The sequence below is a fragment of the Pseudonaja textilis genome, chromosome 3 (genome assembly GCF_049901715.1).
Source record: "Pseudonaja textilis isolate UNSWEBS1 chromosome 3, rPseTex1.2, whole genome shotgun sequence".
NCBI lineage: Eukaryota > Metazoa > Chordata > Lepidosauria > Squamata > Elapidae > Pseudonaja > Pseudonaja textilis.
The window spans coordinates 112016276-112039069 of NC_141992.1; the positions used below are offsets into that span (position 1 = coordinate 112016276).

Here is a 22794-nt window from a genome sequence, read left to right on the forward strand (position 1 = left end):
GATAGAGTGTTATCAGATACTATACAATACTATACAATAGATGCTATACAATAGAGTGTAATCAAATATTATGTATTATGTATTATTCTCTATATTAAGTTCATATACCAGAGTTAATTGTATTTTACCCCTAATAAATCATTACCATATCAAATCAAACTTGTTTAAAGCAAACAACCAACTCTAGAATTTCTCACTCTATATATACCTTTGTCCTATAATGTATATTAATATTTAAGGTTCCATTTCATCTGAGACAACCCTATTTAACAGACCTTAAAATTTTTATATATCCAAGAGAGTCTCATCAGTAAACCCTAATAACTATAACAAGCAGTTTGCCTTTATACTTGTATTTATAACTATTATAGAAAGAAAGGAAAGACCAAAAGAGAAAGGGAGAGAGAGAAAGAGTGCAGGAGGAAAAGGGTCTTTTCAATTTTAGGGAATCACTAGGCACGTATCTGTGGGATTAGTTCCATGGAAAAACAAGTCTGAGTTGGGGCTGGCGTTTTAGTCTTATAGTCTTTCCTCCTGGGCGCACCAAGGGAGCAGGGGGAGGAAGCGCTCAGCGATCAGTCTTTGCCAGGTTTCCGTCTGTCTCTTCCTCCTTCTTCTTCCCTCTTCTTCTTCCCTTCTGCCAGCAATTGTCAGTCCACAGTCACTTTGGGCGTCCGCCTCAGATCGATCACTTTAGAAATCAGTTTTGTAGGCAATGATGCTAAAAGGAAAGGACCTTGCATATAAAAGTCAGTGCGTCGCTATCTGGCTCTCTACCGCTCGCTCTGCCCTCCTTCGCAGCTATAATCCTCTCCTAGTCTTCTAGTCTTCTCAGGCACTGATCCCAGATGGCAATCCACTCCCAAGCTTCTTAAATTTCCCACCGCCTTTTTCTCTCCTCGGCAATCTTCTTCCAAACGCTCCAATCCACACTTTCACTTTAAGTGTCGAGCCACTCTATCCACATTTATCCCCCTTTCACTTTTCAAACTGCTTTTCTAGCCGCTTGTCTCCAGCTTCCCCCACTGTTACTCACAATGAAACAGGGAGAGTCAGACCGATCTCTTTCACGGCTTTTGTAGTCCTTCTGCCCTTTTCTGCTCAGATCCTTCAGGCTGTCACTTTTTGCTTCGTCAGTTCAGTGACAGACCGGACTTTGGAGCCGCCATTAGCTGGCAGCTGGCTCAATCGCGCTGGTCTCAGAGGCTCTTCCTTCGTTGCTGGGGAGTTGCCTTCCCCCAAACAGCAACCCGGGGGTCCTCTATTCTGACACGAAGCTCTACGGGTTTCGTGTATCCACTGGGGATCCCTCCAAACGTGAGAAGAGGTGTTTGAAAGCCACAGCTGGGCTTCCCCACCTCTGGACGTCCCTGTCCTGCCACCGGAAGCCTTCTTCTTAAAGGAAAATAATAATGATCTAACTTCGAAACAAAATATATGGGACACATTAAAGGCATTTATAAGAGGAATAACAATCTCTTACAATGCTATGAGAAATAAAAGAAAGTATGCTCAACAAAGTAACCTACAACAAGAAATTAAGGATTTAGAAACCCAACTACAAAAGAACCCCAAAAACCAAAGAATACAGAACCAGTTAACAACAACTAAACACAAACTAAATTTACTGGAACAAGAAAAATTGGAGATTAGTCTGAAAATGACTAAACAAATCTACTTTGAGCATGCAAACAAGCCAGGGAGATGGTTAGCCCACAAACTTAAGAAAACGAAAGAAAAAAGATTGATACACCAATTAATGGACGAGGGGGGCAATATGCAAGAGGAGATAGAGAAGAAAAAAGAGATCACTTTTAAATACTTCGGGAAATTATACAAAAAAGAAGTAGTCTGTGAGGATAAAATAATGAAATACCTGGAGGAAGCGAATGATAAAGCAATTGGAGAGGAAGAGATAGAATTATTAAACCAAAATATAACATGGTCCGAACTGAAGTCAGCAATAGAGAAGCAAAGTAACAATAAAGCACCAGGACCGGATGGGATACCGGTAGAACTTTACAAAACAATCATAGAACAAATTGGACCACTGATGCTGGATGTATTTAATGAGGTACTCTTAGCAGCCAAGATGCCGAACTCGTGGAGGGGAGCCTTAATTTCGCTGATCCCGAAGGAGGACCTAGACCACAGACTTCTTAATAATTATAGACCAATTTCGCTCCTGAATACAGATTACAAACTATTCTCTTCTATAATAGCCAGTAGATTAAAACAGGTTTTAAACACTTATATCCATGAAGATCAAAATGGGTTTCTCCCATTTCGACAAATTAAGAATAATTTAAGAACAGTGATAGACATTTCAGAATACTATGAAGCCCATCTGGAAAAACAATTTGCATTTATGTTTTTGGATGCTGAAAAAGCATTCGACAATTTAAATTGGCATTTCTTAATTCAAAAAATATATAATATGAACCTCGGCACCAGATTCGAAAACGTCATCACTACAATTTACCACACTCAACAGGCAAATATTCTAATAAATGGGGAACAAACTGGCCCGATAAAAATAGAAAAAGGGGTAAGACAGGGTTGCCCTCTCTCCCCTCTGCTTTTCATATTCGCCCTAGAATCTTCTGACGTACATTAGGCAAAATTTGAGAATTAGAGGACTGAGGATCAAATCAGAAGAGTATAAAGTACAGGCTTTCGCTGATGATTTGGTTTTTTTTCTGGAGGAACCCATAGAAAAAGGACACAACTTATTAGAAGAACTAGAACGATTTGGAGAAGTCGCAGGATTTAAAATAAACAGGGGAAAAACGAAATTAATGACTAAAAATTTAACAGGAGACCAGAATAAAGAGCTAGAGACAACAATGGGAATACAGGTGACAAAAAAAATTAAATACTTAGGAATTTGGCTAACTCCACAAAGCAAATCGTTAAAAGAAAACAACTATGACAAACTTCTCCAACAATCCAAGAAAGACTTAGATTCCTGGAGTAAATTACAACTTTCCTTATTGGGCAGGATTGCTTTGATTAAGATGAATATTCTGCCAAAATTTCTATATTTATTCCAGACAATTCCAATCAAATTAAATAAAAGTTTTTTTATGGAACTAAACAAGATAACGTTGAAATTTATTTGGCAGGGGAAAAAAGCTAGGATTAACGTAAAAGCCCTACAAGATTCGAAAAGCAGAGGAGGGTTAGCCCTGCCAAACTGGGAAATATATCATACGGCAGCCACCCTACTATGGATAAAGGATTGGGTGAATCTAACCAACAAAAGAACACTAGTATTAGAAGGCCACAATATGCAGAAAGGATGGCATGCCTTTCTGTGGGAAACTGGGAAACCCAGGCAATCATATTTCCATAGGCATCTTATCAGGGACTCTTTATTAACTAATTGGAAAAAAGTACGTAAAAACTTTATCTAAAAATACCGATTTGGCTATCTCCAATGGAAGCGATAGTACACCCTAATAATTTGGACATAACCAAAATGATTAAGTACGAAAATTTATTAGACCCACAAGGAAAGCTGAAAACACAACAAGAATTACAAGAGCGAGGATTTATAATTGATCAATGGGTGTATCTTCAAATTCATAGTAGATACAAACAAGACATCAAGGAATTTGGAATCTACAATAAATTACAGACTCTAGACAAAATTCTATTAGGACCGAGTAAAAAAAATATATCTAAATTTTACAAACATTTATTAGAAACAGAACTAGAACAAGAAATTGTCAAAGGAAATATGATTGCATGGAGCAGAAACGTGGGTTGGAGCATTACCCTAGCAGAATGGGAAAAGAACTGGAACAGGAACATTAAGATCACGAAATCAGCAGCTTATAAAGAAAACTCATATAAAATGTTTTATAGATGGCACCTGCCCCCTTCGAGATTGGCGAAGATGCACCCCAACACGAGCCCCAAATGTTGGAAATGTCAAAACATAGAAGGTACCTTCTTCCACATGTGGTGGTCATGCAAGGAAACCCAGAAGTACTGGCAAAAAATTAGGCACTGGCTAGAGGAAATAACCAAGGAACAAATTGAGTACAAACCAGAGTCCTTCCTTCTAGGAATTTTTGATAAACAAATATCCAAAAAATCGAAGTATATTACAATCCATATCTTAACCGCGGCCAGACTGGCATTTGCCCAGTGCTGGAAACTACCCTCTATCCCCACTGAACTTATGGTTATTCAGAAAATTTTACAATGCGCCGAAATGGACAAACTAACCCAAGCATTAAAAAATAAAGAATCCTCAACCTATTATAGCAATTGGAATCCTTTGTATATTTGGCTAAACCAAAGATAGATCACCTCTAGGAAAATTAAGGCTGAGGGCCTCCGAAGCAGAGATAAAGAAAAGCACCGCCGACGATAGTTTTGAAGAAGAAAGGACCTTACAGTCACAAAAATATGGTTTTATTATAATTGTTTTCCCTACTCTTTCCCCCCGTTCCCTTACCTTTCCCTCTTTCCTCTCTCAAGCCTTCCTCTTTTTCCCTCTTGGCCTATGCCAAGACCTGTTTGTCTTTTTGTTGTATATAATTTGTAGCTGTGTTGTTTTTTTAAAAAAAGTAAAATTAATAAAGTTTTTTCTAAAAAAAAAAAAGAAAGGGTGTTTTTTTGTGTTTTTTTTTTGACAACCAGCTGCTGATTATTTTTTGAAACATGAATGTCCCAATTGCTAGTCAATAACTGGTCAAAATGCTTTGATGCATTAATTTGAAGCAAAGTATAAAACAATTCCTAAAACTTAAGGAGATGAATACATCTTATTTCATATAGTTTTGGGAAAAACTATAAAACCCAAAGTCAAAATTACATTTTTTCCACATCAAACACGAAATTCAGAAGCTGTTTCTACATGGAAACAAAAGTACTTATGTTCTTTTCTTTAATCAGAGTAGTCAGTTTTGTCCATCAACTTCTACAACCATTCTTCTGTGGTAGGTATCAAAGTTTCTTTTTTACTTTATTATTTTTTCTTTTCTTTAGACTAGGTGAGCCCAAAACCTGCAGCCGTTCTTCATATGGTTTATTTTCTAGGCCTTTGATCATCTTAATTGCTCCTCTTTGAACTTTTTCCAAAGTATCAACATCTTATTTGTACTATGGTGACCAAAATTGGTTGCAGTATTCCAGGTATGGTCTTACTAGGGTTTTATAAAGAGGCATTAATATTTCATGTGATCTTGATTCTATGCCTCTGTTTATACACCCCAAGATTGTATTAGCTTTTTTGGCTGCTGCGGCATACTGCTGGCTCTTATTCAAGTGATCATCCACTAGGACTCCAAGGTCCCTCTCACAGTTAACTATTTTTGAGCCAGGTTTCACCTAATCTGTACTCATTTGATTTTTCCTGTCTAAATGTAAAATTTGATTTTCTCCACATTAAAATTAGTTTTGTTGGATAGGGCCCATTGTTCAAGTTTGTCAAGATCTTTTTGGATCCTGAGCTTGTCTCTGGGGTGTTGGCTATTATCTGAAAATTTGATGAGTTCCCCTTCTATTCCCTCATCTAAATCATTAATGAAGATATCTTCAGAAATTCATTTTGAGTGGGATATGATACATTGTGTGGTAAGTACATCACTGGGGCAAAAGGAGCCAGATTTTGAGAGACTTATATCAGGCAAGGTTGTCCTTGCCCTCATTGTTTAAAAAACTATCCACACAACTGCCTCAGTTATCATTTTAATGGCACTGATTGAACAGTTGCTTTTTTTTCATACAGGCACATTGCTCAGTAGATGACTTTGTTATGAAATAAATTAAACAAGCAGCAAACTTTACTATAATGTGCTCAAGTCACTCCTTTTATTTATCAATAAGATCCTTACAATATTCAGTGGAGTGCTTGATGCTCTCTTAAGTTGATTCTTTGTTTGTTTGCAGACATCTAATAGAATGTGTGAATGGCCTTGGGAGATGAGATGCTGCCTAGAAAACAATCAGACAAAAGAGGCAGGAAAAAACTTAGGAAGGTTCTGTCCTTATTGTTCAGGGGAATAAAAGTGGCAGTGGGAAGTTTATACCTCCATACTTGCAAGATTTTATCAATGTAGCCTTATAATAAATTAAAATTAGCTCATCTAGTTGTTTTTCTTATCTGGTTTATTCAGGAGAGCTGACAAGATGTTTTATCACCCAACTAGTAACATCATTAGTCCTGCTCTCATTTTTGGTGCCATTCTGCAATAATATGCAACAGTTCAGAAAATACAAGGGGGCTAATACTTTATTTCAGAACTGTATCCATTTTGAAGAAGATCTTGTTGAGATAGTAAATAGCTGTATTTGCTTGCATCTCTTTTGTCAGAAATTGTTGGTTTTTGCCTTTTTCTGAGGCTACTACTAACTTACCTGAAAACCAGAATAATCCAGGCTTCTCATGAGGTTCAGACTCAGACATTGGTATCAATGCATAACAAGCATTTTACAGATCTGGGCTAGTTCTATGCACATTATTCAAGTTCTCTATGAACCCGCAGAGTAGATGAAGTTGTTTGAAAACGTGGTATGTTTGTTTCATCAGAACATTCTGCACAGGCCTGTGTATGCATGGGTGACTCTTATTCTGTCCAGCTGTCAAAGCAGTTCTTCTGGATGATCTCTCAGCTGCTTCCCAACATCAAGAAACGGATTCGGAATCATGCTGTTGCAAACAATTTGCATAGACCTAAAACTAATGAATTTTGTTCATATAAGGTCTTTGATGAGCAGTTGATTTGAGGGAATTGTACACTTTCTAAAAAAGCAGTAATAATGAGATCTCAATTTTCAGAATTCTCACACACAGAAAAAATATTACAATATATATTAGTTAATTAGTTTCAAAATATATTAAGGCAGGAGCTGAGAGAAGCTTATTTCAGAATTTGCATTTGCTATTATAATTCTGCAAAAATATCAGAATATTTTTTAAAATACCGTTTTATTTCTTTTCTTTAGACTTCAGTGTTGAAAGACTTTGTAGAAGATTGTGAAGACAGATCATTTTCCTGTAACGATCAAACCTCCTATAATTCACAAGCAAAAAATACCCCAGAAAAGCCAGGTAAACATTTCAGAATATAGAGAACATGGAAAATAATATTCTGTAAAATATGTTACTTATATTTTTGCATAGAAACATTGAAGAACAAAGGCATAGAAATATATTTGTAATTTGTTAGCAAAAAAGAAACAGAATAATCCATGTTTTAGAAGGAAATACTTTTACTTAGAAAAGTGTTGTTGGATTTTATGATAAATTTGTCTGCTAAAGGAAATAATTTTAGAAGTGGAAGGTAGTGACCTGCTCAGCAAAGGCCATAAGAAACAACCCATTAGAAAGTACAAGTAGACCTCGACATACAACCAAAATAGAACCGGAACTTCTATTGCCAAGCAATGCTGTTGTTAAGTGAGTCTTGTCCCATTTTATGAACTTTTGTTGCTGTGGTAGCTGAGCAAATCATGCAGTCATTAAGCAAAATCCAGCTTCCACTTGCCTTTCCTTGTAGGAAATCTCTGGAAGGTCTCAAATGGTAATTACATGACTCTGGGACCTGCAACTGTTGCAAACATGTACAGGTTGCTAAGCAACCAAATTTTGATCATGTGACCAAGGAACAGTTCAATAATTGTAAACACGAGAACACGTTGTAAATCATGTTTTTCAACACCATCGTAACTTCAAAAGTTTGTTAAACAAATGATCATAAGTCGAGGATTATGTAGATTCTTTTACATAATATTCATAAGCAATCATAGCTTGTTTATTTTAGTAGAATTTTATCATTTTAAGAGCCCTGGTGGTGCAGTGGTTAGAATGCAGTATTGCAGGCTAACTCTGTCCACAGTCTGGAGTTTGATCCTGACCGGCTCAAGATTGACTCAGCCTTCCATCCTTCCAAGGTCAGACCCAGATTGTTGGGGGCAATATGCCAACATTGTATACCACTCAGTGCTGTAAAGCACTATGGAGTGGTATATAAGTCTAAATGCTATTGCTGTTGCTATCATTAAAAGAGAGGCAGTGATTTAAAATAATTATTTAGATTTAATTTGTGTGTATGTCTGTGCCTGTGTCTTTATGTATTCTCTTGGGATTAGTAGCCAAGTTGGTTAAGTTTTGCTGGCAAGCGTTTGCTGACGTTAAATACAGGGCCTCAATATACCATTGCTGTTTTCTTTGGCAAATAAACAGAGAGTGTTAGAGCGTATTTTACTAAAGTTCACAGTAGGATCCTTTGTAAAGAACTGTAATGGACAGTTTAGATCAATAAACAAGAGATAACAAAAATGAAAAAGTAAAGGGAATGGGACTTGAAAAGAAAACAAAGTGGTTTGATCACTGAGTTTGAAATGGGTTTCATTATCGTTTGTGTTCACACACAAAAATCACAAGCTGATGTAAAGATGAAACTAACAAAAAAACTTCCTAGAAAAGATGGATATTGCAGGTAGAAGTAATGGCTGTATAATAGGTTCAAATGTGCTGTTTACCTTTATTATACAATAAAACATTGCATTTCAGTGGCTTGTGAATTATCCTCATTTTGAATAAATCCAGCTACTACATTCTAGGCTCAGACATAAAATGCAAGAACGCCTATGTCATGACTGCTTTAAGTCTTTGTAATCATGTTATATGTTTTAAACCTTGTGAATATCTATCATTTTAGCCTTTCAGGTCTTGGTATTGGTCTTACAAAGGTCAGTCACCATGGGGAAAAATCAGTAATTATATGGCAAACTACACGTTTCTGATTTGATTCTTTTCTTTTCAGCAGTAATTGAACATATATCATTAGGGTAAGAGCTCAGGAAAAAGTGCCAGACTAAAGCAGGATTTCTACCTCAGAAAGCATTTTGATAATTTAAAACATTTTGCAATAAGATCTTATCAGAATCTGTTACAGATTTCTGGTAATTGCATTATGTTTTTTAAAAATAATGTGAAATATAGCATGGCAGGTTTTTCTTGTTCTTTCTTTCATGTATGCGTATATTAGCACCTGTAACAAATGCAGATGTGTAGTCAACATTTTACAATAATTTTCTTTTTTTAAAAGAAACAAACTGCACACATAAATATAGAAATTTACAGTATAACTGCATGTCAACAAGTAGCATAAAATTAAAGGATAAATGTGAAAAGTTATTGGGTTTTTTTTAAATATGAAAAGTGCTTTAATATTTTATGTATATTTCTCTTTCAGTTTTTTTTTTTTAAAATCTCTAGTTAGGACCAGTTCTACAGTCATCAGTCATAATTCTTTTAACAGTGTTAAAGGGGTTACTAAACCAGTGTAGTAAACTCTTTTTACCTTCTAAATTCCCTTCTATAAAGAATAATGTTCTGACTTTATTAAAGGTCATCCAAGAAGATTGGTATAGATTTTTTTCCATTAGCTAACAGAAAAAGGTACAATTTCCAATTTTCATGAACGTCTGCCAAACCAGAAAAATCCAGGCTTTTCCAACCAATGCTTTTTATACCTTTTTTCCTCAATTTTGTGAAGAAAAATTGTGATAAAATTCTAATATTTAATAAAAGACAAAGTCCAGGTAAATATGCCATGTTCACCTCCCTTGACAAAACTTTAAATACCAATTGATAAATGTATCCTCATTTGAGGTAAGCAAAAGAAGCTGTTCATTCTCACAACTGTCAATTTACTCATGTTGTTCTTATAATTCATTTTTAATTTTTTTCTTAGTACAATTGTATGGTACTGTATATCTTTGGAACAGGAATAAAAGTTTAGCTTATCTTGAACAGAAGGTAGCTTTCTGGGGCACTGAGGGGTCCATTTACTCCTCTATCTATTATTAGGTATTTTATATCCACACATACCATAGTCACTCCTTAAGGTTCTTTTTTTACCTCCTGACCATCAGCTGTTCCTATGATCAGCTGTGCCGGGATTCCCCTCCTGTCTTACTGCTTTGCCCAGGAGGCTTCCCTGAAGCCCAGGAAGGCAAAACAAGGGGGGGGTGTGCAGCACAAACATACACTCCATGCTCCATTTTTTGTCTTCCTGGGCCCCAGGGAAACTTCTTGGGAGCAAAAATGCCCCCCTTGGAGGCTTCCCTGAGGCCCAGAAGGCCCCAAAATGGAGGGTGGGAAGGTTGCTATGCACCCCCTCCAGGCTCCATTTTTTTCTTTCTGAGCCCCAGGGAAACCTTCTGGGAGAAAACGCCCCCGAAGTTTCCCTGAGGCCCAGAAGACCCAAAAAATGGGGGGAAATACAACAAAACAAAAAGCCACACCCACTTAGCCACGCCCACAGAACCAGTTGTTAAATCCCACCCCTGCACTCAAGGATAGTTATCTAAACCAGGAGTCGCCAACCTTTCGGACCCTAGGGACCACCAAACTCATACCAGGTTCCTTGCTTCTCCTCTACTGCCTCCTCTTCCTCCAGCACCTCCTTCTCTGGGTAGGGTGGTTCTGAACTAACCGAGCATGCTAAGGCAACTCGGGCGCTACCACTGCTGTGGCTTTGCTTGCATCTCCGAGGCTTTGATGTTGGGAGAGGCAGCAAGGGCTAGAGGAGCTGAGAGCTGTGCACTGCTCCATCTCCCTTTCCTTGTTTGCCTGCACGTGGGCATGGAGGGGAGGGGGAAGGAAAGAGAGGCAGGAGCAATTCAAAGCTAGAGAACTAATGGGAGAGCTAACAGTGGGCGCCGGGGTGGGGAGACTGTTGTTGCCACTGCTCGTCATGCGTGGAAGCTGGTTGGCGTGTGCATCTCAGGGACCTGACTCCGGGGTCCCTCGAAGAGCTGGGAGGCGTGATCTAAACAATTTTAAAATGGCAACTTCAAGTAGCAGTGACAAGAAGCTGCAAAACTTTTACAGTGGTGCTCCGAAGCAAAAACAGAAAACAGGCAGGAAGAGAAACCAGTAGAACTTCCCAAGTTTAGTTTGTTTTTCTGACATCATAGTGAGGAGAATACAAAGTCCAGGAATAGAAAGTAATAATCATTGTGATCAGGAATAAAATGAAACACAACATTCACTGAATGGCATTTTGACCACTCAAGATTTTCCTGCAGACCAAAGGGGCCCTTTGAATATTAGACAACTACTCACACCATCTGTTACTGACCAAAACAAAGTACATGCCTCTTCAGTAAGAGGCCAAGATGCCACCTTGGGTTTTCTCTTGTTTTCTACAGACAGAGCTCATTTTAATGAATCTATGGCTGTGGGGGTTTGGTAAATAGACCATCCACCTGGTCCATTTCCAAGGGAAAGTGATAAAAGAATCAATTATTTAACCATAAAAGAAATCTGGGGTGTAAGTCCAACAAGACTCTGCTCTTTGATTTAAGATTAAGTGCATCGCCCAGCACATTGGTTCTTCTAACTAGGAAACAGAACGAGTGGTTAGATGATTAATACTTGTGGTTAACCTCACTTAAAAAAGAAAAAATTGGATTCTTGAAGCATGAGATCCCTGTTGCTGCTGATTTGCAAGCAATGCTGCTCTAGAACCTAGAATAGAATGGTCAAAGCTTTTAGAGGCAGATGCTTGATAGAATGATCAGATTCACCATGATCTTGGCTCATTTTAACTTGCTCGTTAGAGGTTATCACTTTGATGGGGAGGAAACAGTGCTTTGTGATGTCATGCTGACTTCATGACCGCAGAAATGTCTTCGGAGACCACTGTCTCAACAGCTCTTGAAACAGAGATGAGCCCCATGCCCTATAGTTGGTTATATCCACAGGGACCCATTTCCTTTTCTTTTTCTTAGAGGTTATAGACAGAATAATATATTTCCCATGGATTCTGTGAAAATTTACTCTTATTTAATCACTCTTTCTGTAAAATACAATTTGTTGGATCTTCTGGACAAGTTGTTAATAGCAATAGCAATAACAGACCTATATGCTGCTTCACAGTGCTTTACAGCCGTCTTTAAGCAGTTTACAGAGTCAGCACCTTGCCTCCAACAATCTGGATCCTCATTTTACCAACTTCGGAAGGATGGAAGGTCAACTTGAGCTGGTGAGAATTGAACTGCCAGCAGCTGACAATCAGCAGAAGTAGCCTGCAGTACTGAATTCTAACCACTGCACCACCATGGCTCTTAAATATGAAATGTGGAACAATCAAGTATCCAACATGTAGAGTGAACTTAGCTTTTGTTCTAATTCTGTCAAGATACAATTAAAAATATGTTTATAAAAATGTCATGAAAATTCCAGTTTTTCCTCTGGTTATGGATGGAAGATATTGACAAGAAAGTTCAGAGCAGTCAGGTGGTTCTACTGACTGAGTGTGGGTAATGCATGAACAAAATAGAATAGAAAAACATGCTGTTTCTTCAAATTTTGCTGAAGTTTATGCTGCCTGCCTACTTTTTCTAACCACACCTGTAACAGTGGCAGCTGCAGCGAGGTCACTCTCCACATTTTTTGTTGTTAGTTGCAAGGTCATGTCCCACCCATCGCGACCACATGGGCAATGTTCCTCCAGGCCTTCCGGCCCTCTACTATCTTCTCCACATTTTTCTCTACATTTAAATTGTATGCAAAAACATTATTGAAAGCAACTTTCCCAAGCATAGCAAATCTGTTGATGTTCTCAACTGAGAATGAGTATACCACATTCCAAAGATAATTGTAGCTGCTAAGGAAAGAAAAACATTTGAGCGAACCTTTACAACTCTTCACCATGGCCCCCACCTTGGCACACAGCCAAGGATTATGACATCAGGTCCCAATCACTGACCCACCTAGGTTGTACAAGATGTGCTGGCTCTGAGGTCATAATAATAAATATTGAACATGGTTGCTTTGCCTAGCAAATTACACAACTCAGAGTGGAGGGAGAGAAGAGGGGCAACCAACTGCTTTGTGCCATTGCCTGGAAGGTAAATTACTGTGCTACAGTTTGATTTTTAAAGATTTTGTTTGGCCTGTTAACTTGATTTACTGTTTATTATTACTTGGTGCATATTCTTGGTCTCAGTCTGCATTTAAAAATGTAAAACCAACTGCTTTGATTTGGTTGGTAGCTGATATATCTTTATCTTCTGTATACATGCTCTTAGTCTCAGTATGTATCATTCCACTCTAGCTACAGTATTTCCCAATGTATAGATAAAACAGTTGTGTTTTATGGAAAAAGGTCAGTTGTGTTTGTATAGATTGCTATAAAAATTAGAAAAAGCACTATACTGCAATGTAGTTTAGCAGTGATATTATTTAAAATAACTCTTGAGGACCAAGTACCTTTGTGTTCAAAGATAGTATTGTTTTGAATACTAATGATTCAGAAGGCATTTTAAAATATAGATTAGAATTTTTGAAATACACTTGCTAAACATGAAAAACTAATTTAAGTTTCAAGTGAAAATGACCTTTTAAAGGGATTTAAGAGAGAGAAAATGGAGAACAGAATTATGTATTCAAATTGAATATGTTGTCATTCTTTCTGCTATTGATAGTTTGAATTTTATTGTAGCTTTTAAAAAGGCTGAACATACTAACATTCATCAACATGCAGTTCTAGTTATTTTTTCATACTTTTATTTTTTAGCTTGAAGCTACTTTTTTAAACTTGAGTATCTAAATTTTTGGATAAACATAAAGAAATTTGCATGTTCAAAAATAACTTGGAGCAGTGCTAATGTTTCCTACACATGCCAGTATAACACTTTTGTATGTATGCTATGTGCTTAAGAGAAATCAAGTGTGCATCTTTTTATAGATCTGACATAGCAGTCTCTTAATTTTTAATCAGGCTTTTCAATCAGGAATCATCGTGGAGATGAAATTTCTCATTCCTATATAACAGTAGTAAGAATATTTTTAAAAATTATTTTCATGTAAGAAACAAAGGGGTATGCTCCTCTTTGATTTGATTATTCCTACACAAAGGGACGTATGTTGTCTTTTAAATGTCAATTATTGCAGTATAAATTATTTGGAAGAACTGATAGCTAAGTACTTGTACTGCCCTATCAATAAGTTTGGTCACTTAATGGAATTTCCTCTTCCTACAGTGTTTGAAATTATTATGGTTAAGAAGTGGCAGTACTGGAATTGATTTTTTCCCCACTGTTTTCAGTGTGTGATTATTATAAGAAAAGCTCTTATTCTAAGATGCATTCATAATTAAAAGTAAGAATGTTAAGTTATTGTTAGCTGAAGAATTTCTGCTGCTTGTTCACTCCTTGGAAAAGGTAATACTGTACTATAAAAGAAAGCCTTCAGGATTTCAAAGAATATTGGATGCTCAAAGGAACAAGTTGCTATGTTTGTGATAGCCATGTCTAGATTTTAAAGGAGTAATGTAGACAGTTTCTTTATATTATTGTGAAGGTAAAAGTAAAATTCCTTGTATCTACTTCAACTGCAGCACCACCTAGCGTCTGATAATCATGTTTTGTCATTTTGGAAAAAGAAGTTTACATTTAGATAAGATAGACCAGATCAGAAAACAAATTCCATAGGAAGACTAGAACTACACTTCATTGAAATAGCAATCTGTATCCTCTCAATAAAATGTAGAGGTAGTCCTTGACTTAGAATAGTTCACTTAGTGACCGTTAGAAGTTACAATGGCAGTAAAAAAAGTGAGTGATGACCATTTTTCACACTTATGACCATGGCAGCATCCCCATGGTCACATGATTTACATTCGGATGCTTGACAGTTGACTCACATTTATGATGGTTGCAGTGTTCCGTGGTCATGTGATCCCCTTTTGCAGCCTTCTGACAAGCAAAGTCAATGGGGAAACCAGATTCATTTAACAACTGTGATACTACATTTATTCACTTTACAAATGTGGCAAGAAAAGTTGTAAAATGGGACAAAGCTCACCTAACAAATTTCTCACTTAGCAATATAAACTTGGGGCTCAATTGTGGTCGTAAGTTGAGGACTGCCTGGAGTAGTTTTCCTGTAGAAATTTGTTTTCTAATCTGGTCTATCTTGAGGTGCTGACACCACTTTGGATGAATAGGCAAACTGAAGAGTATTAGAAAGACCATACTTTTGTACACTACTACGGGGAAAACATGGATTGAATAGTTAAGCAAAAACATTTTTTTATTGCCAGTATCTCTGGCTTCAAGCAGAATGTATGCAGCTTGAAAGATCTTGGTCGTAACATCAGGAATGTAATAGGAAATAAAAGATGGAAAAGTAAAATTTAGTCAGCCAGGGCATTACAGATTGTGGAACAGTTGTGTATTGGCTAAAGCAAAAAAATCCAATAGAGTTAAGTGTGCCAAGAAGGTTTGTTATAGAGAATATGCAGTTAAAATATAAGATCAGTATAATGATAAAATGAATATTTTTGAATAATGAAATATAAAAAGCAGTAGACCAACTGCCAAAGAGGAGAACTGCATAAAATAGCAACAACTTTAATGGTGAAGGGAGAGATAATCCAATTTGTTTTAGCCAAGAAGGCACAATAGCTCCAAGTCAAATACAGTTTAGTCTCATGGAGCCACGTTGCATCTCCAGATAGAGCTGTGAAAACTCAACTATGCATCTGATAAAAGTTGTTGAGTGAGCTAAAATCTACACACACACACACACACACACCTTAATTTATTTACTTGTCTGCTGATTTAGTCTGAGACCTTTTATTGTCTCTCTAAAGGTACACTATACTTGATCTTAGCCAAAAAGCTTCAGGATTAAAGTGGTAGTTTTATAAAGCTGCCCTCAGGTGTACTAATAAACTTGACAGCAAATTCTTTATGCTTTGGCCTGTGTAGCATATTGAAGACAAAAACAAGTGCAACTGAGCAGATGCTTGTGTTCATTTAGCATCCATTTACATTTTTTAAAACAAAGTAGATGTTTTCCTGGTTCAGTTTTGAGTTGTGGAACAGAACCATGTAATCTTAGGAAAAAAGATTACATTTAGCAGAAAAACAGTAGAGATATAAGGAGAATAAAGTTGTACAAACCATGAAAAGGCTGGGATTTTTAAACTGCAGTTATAGCCACAATAAATATTTATTTGAAAGTCACGCTTAAATAGGTTTATAGCTCTTCTTTCAATCTCCGAGTAACATTTTTGATCTAGTTATCTGTACTCTAGAAAAATAGTGGGCAGAATCTTATCTAAGAAAATAGTAAGTGCGAAGCAGTATTCAATCCAAATTATTATTCTCAATACTAATAATTGGCTGTCCTTATAAAAATTGGTAATAGACAATAATGTTTTCTGGCTGAATTGTGCCATTATTGTTTTTATTAAACTCTTTATTGTTTGCTTTCATTTCTGATGGAGATTTTTATCTCTTGTATATTCTATCTCCATGTTTTGATGACAATGTTATCCATTCAGTTTGTGCCTGATCCTTGGTAATTCCATGTTCTAGACTAGAGACTGTATTTACCAAATACATGGCTTAGAATAATATATGTAACACACTATCCAAATATGTTGGTTTTTAACTTTACCCATGGTAAAATGTATGTTACTTAATAGATAATCTTCAAAACTCTTCAACTGGACAGGAGTCTTGTACATCACAACTCATTCTAAACTCTCCTCATAGTTAAGCCAATCTGAGAAAGCATACAAGAGAAACATTTAAAGCACATTATATATACAATAATTAATGTCTTTCACCCATTGAATTCTATGTTGTTTGGAGAGTTTCCTTTCTTAGTTTAGTACAGGTATATAGTGTCTGTCTGCAGCTTCTTCAAGCTGTTTCGTGATCTTGAAAAAAAGATCAATTTAAGTATTTTAAGAAGTTCAGATCAAATCGAATTTTAAACTTCTTAAATTCATCTTTTTTAATTTAATTGATTTGGCTTGGTTTTAAATTGCATACAGGTGTTACAGGCTCCAAGCATTTTTTTTAATGACTCTGAAGTGCTGTGTAGTCCTAATATTTATTGCCTAGCAGAAAAAATAATTTGCATTTGTTACTATTAATTCTCATTTTGTTTTATGAAAGAGAATTTGCTCATGGTTGGAACTTGTTAAAAGATAGCCTATATGGGTCGGGGTATCATTTATTATTTAACCATCCTTTTTAGCATTCCACACCTTCCTGGCTTCCCGTATTTCAGGATGGGAAATTATATGGAAATTTTTTTTATTTAAGTAGCATTGGTACTATCATTATTACGGTAGAATCTTTCCCCCAGGAAATAGTTGGAGATGTATCTATCTGTTGAGAAGTTCAGAGAAATTGTCTACCCAGTGGTATCTTCCCTGCCATGCAAGTATGTCACCCAGTATCTTTGCCCATAAAAATTTGTGCTCACCTCTAATTTTAATTGCAAGGTCTATCTGCCTGGAGACATGGAAGCAATGGCTGATTTTAGTCACAAACCTATGAGAAGTCATTTTTCCTGTAAATCAGAGGAGATATTTTTGTAAATTCTTACTCTTTTCTTTCCTCTCTGAATATTCTATTTTCTGGTTATCTAAGCACCTTCAGCTTTCCAATATGCCTTAAAGCTAGAATCTGATTTGAATCTTAGCTTAAATGCTTGCATTGTGAAAAGTCTAAGAAATATAATAAAGGATTATTTATTCATTGAGCTTTTTTTTCATTTTGACTCATCAACTTTTAAATTATTAGTTGTTTGCTTTCTTGACTCACCCTTCTGGCATAGGCAAAAATTTGATAAACATTTACCATTTAAAATAAAATTTCATTTTGTATTATTTAATTTTAATGACTTTTTAAAATTAACTGTGCTACTAATTGCATGTAATATAGTGAAAGGAAAGAAGTTTTACAACATATTTGTATATGAAACTTTTAAGGATAATTAGAAAGTTATTGTAATATATCTATGATGGGCTGAAATTGGATTATTGAACTAGATTTATATTATATATTTATATTCTGCTGTTGGCAATCAAAGAATTATTAATTTTGGTGTATGGTGAGAGAATTAGACAAAAATGTACCTTATCCAATAAAATGAGGACATACAATTAGTATTAGGATAATTAATTTATTCACAGAGATCAAAATGTAAAAAAAAATCTTTGAATTCTTTAAGGGATTGTTGAAACTATCTTCATGGAACAGTGAAAACATTTAAAGTGTCCTTTCTGTCTTGTAATCATAAAACTAATTTGAGACTTAAAACTGTTTCAATTTCAATCACATCCAACATATATGTCAGGGTACATACAACATATTGCTCGCAAAACTTCAGGTACCACTCCGGAGTGTATTATAGAAACTTCACAAACAATTCGTGTATGTTAAGCAACTAAAACTCATGGGAGGTGGGGGGAAACTACATTGAAGAAAAGCAATATTCCATTTTGAATTTCAAAACTCAATCTGGTTCAGTATATTTGGCAATTCAGTGCTGAATATGCAGATGAAATCATATTCCAGAGTTTGGCAAACTGAGGGAAAACTATATTGGCAGCTGTCTCAGTGGGTAGATGATTTAAAAGAAATACCAGCGCTACTTGTATTATTATGGCAGATTACAATAAATAGGAAAACTTCAACAAATGTATTTATTCCATCACAATCTCCAATGTATTTTGTGAAACATATGCCTATCATGTATTATAATGACAGGCATAAAGCAAACATATTTTAGAACAACAGTTTTAATTATAAATTTCTTTAATCCAAAAATTTATCCAAAGGTTTTATATAAATCAGGGCCAAAATAAAGATGTTTTTGTGAATAATAAACTATTTTGCAATTTTTCCCTTCTAGTTTAATGTATAATATTACTATATAATATAACTATAGTATTAATTTAATTAATTAATAGTAATAATACATAGTGCTATGAATGGAATTTGGTTGCTAACTTCTTTGGTCTTGCAATCTTTATGTCTTCTCACTGTCAACATATGACATAATGTTTAAGGACATGACAATGTATAATGATAAACCAAATTATAATATTATGTCCTCTATTTAGAAGATATATATTATAACATTATGTTCTCTATTTAGGTTCCTGTTTATTTAATATTTGTGATTTGTTTTATTCTATTATGTATATAGTAATAAATATTTGTTTATTTCAGCCCAACCAATGCTGGGTTTTAAATTACCACAAATGTTTTCTAATGCCTTACTATCAATCTAGATTTAAGACTGTATCTGTATCTGAAAATAAGTATCAAACATTAATATAAAGAAAAATAAATTCTAGGAAAAGCTCAAGGATGAAAATTATTATTTTTTAAAAAACACAATGTTATAATACTTTGTTAACAAGAAAATAAGCTCTTATAAAAACACTCTTAAAACTTCCGCCTTACTGTCTATCATTATATATTATTCTAATACAGTATAAATAGTACTGGTAGTAGTGGAAAATATAGGGACATTATTTGTAGGGAACCATTAAATTGCCTAGATGTACTAAAAGGAACTATGTTTATAGTTTAAACTATGTTTACACACTGTAAAATCTAAATGTATTTTTAAACTGATTTTGCTATACGCCATCTATTCTTATGGTTTCTTCAGACCAGAAGTTATACTTTCTCATTTATTTTAGCCAACAATTAATGAAGTGCTTGGTTTTTATCTTTCAGGTTTGAACATCAGTGGCTTAAAGGAACAAAAAAGTAATGGAACCAGTTCTGAGCCCAGTTTTTCATCTCTGGAGAGGAAAAGCTCTTTGTCAAGGTAAAATCATTAAAGTATTTCATTAGTGAATTGTTTCAACTATTTCTAAGAAATGCCTCTGGGAATTTCATGGAATCCTAACAACAATATTTTGATCTTTGGGCTACAGTTCAGATTCATGTTTCTAAAACAATAACATTAAAGAAGAACACCTTAGAAAATACTTGTACTAAAGCCAGGTATTCTTTTGCAGCTGTTGTTCTCTTAATTTAAGACTCCATTGACATCTCAGTGAACCACAGATTAGCATGTACAGCTGCTCTCAGTAGGACTACTTAAAGACTAGACAATAGAAGTTGTCAAGAAAAGGACAGACGTAAAACATAAAGTCTTCAAGAAATAAAATGGTGTGTCATCTCCTGGATGGAGTTGAGATGTAAATAAACTTCAGTTCTTGTATTCACTAAAATGCTAGATTATGTGGTGGTTTGTTTTTTTTTAATTTCAAATTGAGAGCATTTAATTAATGCCCTTGTTTTTCCTAAAGAGATGCAATTTATCTACTGCCTCCCCCCCCACTTGTTCTTTGGACGATTTTTTCCCCCCTATCAGCAGCATGATTCAAATTGCTAGCAATCAAGAGGTATAAGTAAATGAAGCATAGTAAATAATTCTGGAATTTTAAATTGGCTTTAGATTGTTACATAATAATTGTCAACACACTTCTGTAGCCTGATTGTGCTGATCTGTGTTTGAAAGTCTCGTTTGTATTGTCTGATCTTTTTGATTATGTTATACAATATGCCTGTCCCTACTTAGTAACATTTATAACATTTATTTTACTTTTAACTATATAATTAATGTAAAATTGGTACTATGTAGTTGTGGAATAAAATTAATTCAGCAGCCTATAAAAGAAATAGTAATGCACTTTATACACTGTACAGTGCAATTATTTTCTGTTCTGATTTTCAGAAACTGAAGTTGGGGAATAATACTTTCTAAAGTTAATTTGTTAAAATATATTGCTTACATTTTCATTTCATAAGTTATTGCTATTTAAAGGAATCCAAAGAAGTATTTTTAAATACTGTTTGCTATATAAAAAGAATAAGCATATTGTGAACACTATCAGTATTTTAAAAAATGTTATGGAAACATGCTTTGAATTATAATATGAACAAGCAGTTTCTTGTACTTATTAAATTACTGTTCATATAATGCATGCTCTCTAGCATAAAGAAGCAAGGAACATTTTTATTCTAATGGGGGGGGAAATTGCACAGTATAACATGAATTAATAGTTATTTTTAAAAACACTTGCATTTTAATTTTCTCTATAAGGAAAATAAAGTAAAATTTTCAATCTTATATTGGAGGCTTATCTTATAAAGTTGTTACAAATAAAGTACAAATAAACTGTGAAAGAAGGGATAAGGCTCAGGTATTTATTTGCAGTTTGGATACGGAGAAATTTCTTACAGGCTGATGTCTAAAGATTCCACTTACTGTTACTTCTTGCACCTTCGTGCTATTACAAGTGGTCTTGAAAACCAGTACTTGAAAATAAACACAACAGTCTAGTACCGCTGTGGTACGTTTAATTCTCCCCCCCACCCAGTGTTTAGTCACTGAGCTGATGAGCGACTCGTGAAATACCCTGATGGACCTAATTTTTTTTAAAAAAAATGGTTTCCACTGATGTCCTACAGACAATAATTATGATGTGCTAGTTAAGTCCAAACTACAGCTGAGGGATTTTACTTTAAAGCAGAGGCTTGGGTGCAAAAATGCATTTATAGCTCTTTGTCTGCCACCTCATTATGCGTGGACCTGATTCATTAAGTAATTGGTTTGCAGTTGTTTACATGAGTATTAAGGCTTTTATTCAGCAGTCTTTTGAGAGATACATTGTGCAAATGTTGCATGTTATGAATGCAGAATGAGGGGCAGTGGACAAGTCCTATTGGCTAAACACTGCACTGTTGAAAAGCAAGTAAAAGAGATTGGGTGCTGCTTTGCATAGCAATGACTTTCTTAATAAGCTTTACAGATTAATACACACAAGCTATAAAAGATGCAAAGAGATACTCTTAGCACATTTATCCATGCTCATTTCACTATTATGGCACTGGAGATGGGAAGAATTGAGTGCTTTCATATTCTTTTTTTCCAGTGCAACTTCAGTGCATGAGACTTAATAGAATCCAATGTTTATTGTATTATAAATTGTGGGGGAAGTAGGCAGACCTGCAACAGTTTATTATTAAAGATTCTTTCAATGTAAATCTTTTCCACCATTGTGTATCCAACAGCAAAATCATTTTGTGGTTGAGTGGGGATGAAAGGCATAATGTACGAAGGAGTGAGTCTTAATAGGAAGCTGCTCTCCAATTGAAGGCCACTTGTTCCCTTTTGTATGGAGATGCATGCCATAGCTTCCTCTTCTCCAGCAAATATTACCCTGTTGTATCCTAGCTGAAAACGATTTTCTTGCCAGAGTCCCACTGCTTAGTACAAATACACTTAAACTCGGACACAATTTTTCTAACTTAATTACTACACTACATTCAAAGGAAAAAAAAATATGAAACAAATGATCCAAAAGTAGCATATCCCTAGTAGTTATAACATAATTATTAAACCAATGGTTGCAGCAATGTGTGTGGCATTTGACTGCTTTGTAGCAATACAATCAGCCAGTGGATGTCAGTAGCAGACTGTCCTTGCAGGTTTGGGCTAGATGCAATGTCTTTTCTTAGAGGCCTTTTCTTTTGCAACATCTGAATGTAAAAAATATTTAAGTTGGCTTCCTGAAGCGTGCCTTAAAGTTTCAGTATATTTTTATTTATCAGGTTATCTATTAAGGACAATAGGACTTGCTTTTGAGTTTCATAAAATTCTTATCCTTGTGTTTAAATTGGCTTTTTGAACAGAAATGTCTTTTTCTTTAAATAGTTTATTCACTTGAATAAATTGCTAGTTACCACTTTTAGCGGTTTGTACTGAGTATTTCAAATACTGTATACTTGGCCTCTGATAAATGCTTCATTTTAATCTTCACAGATAACTACAATGACCAGTAGGGGTCACTGTTTCTTTGCTAAATCCAAGTTGCATTTCTGTCTATTTCCAAATGAAATTTATATTTTAAATCTGGTTGAATTTTAGTTTCCAAAAGCTTCAGTGTTGCTGGTATCAGTTTATATCCTCAGGAGTAAAAGAATCTT

The 22794-nt window shown here is 35.2% G+C and overlaps 1 protein-coding gene across 2 annotated transcripts in view; it reads left to right on the plus strand.

The window, feature by feature from the left end:
* The window catches only part of KIZ (kizuna centrosomal protein), a 79660-nt gene that overhangs the window by 50361 nt on the left and 6505 nt on the right, over nt 1–22794 (plus strand). The window contains exons 10-12 of one of the 2 annotated variants that reach the window (XM_087930644.1): nt 5545–5589; nt 6961–7066; nt 19531–19624. In XM_087930644.1, the coding sequence (XP_087786770.1) occupies nt 5545–5589; nt 6961–7066; nt 19531–19624 (245 nt within the window). The remainder of the gene's footprint in view (nt 1–5544; nt 5590–6960; nt 7067–19530; nt 19625–22794) is intronic. The other variant, XM_087930645.1, reaches the window with a different exon arrangement.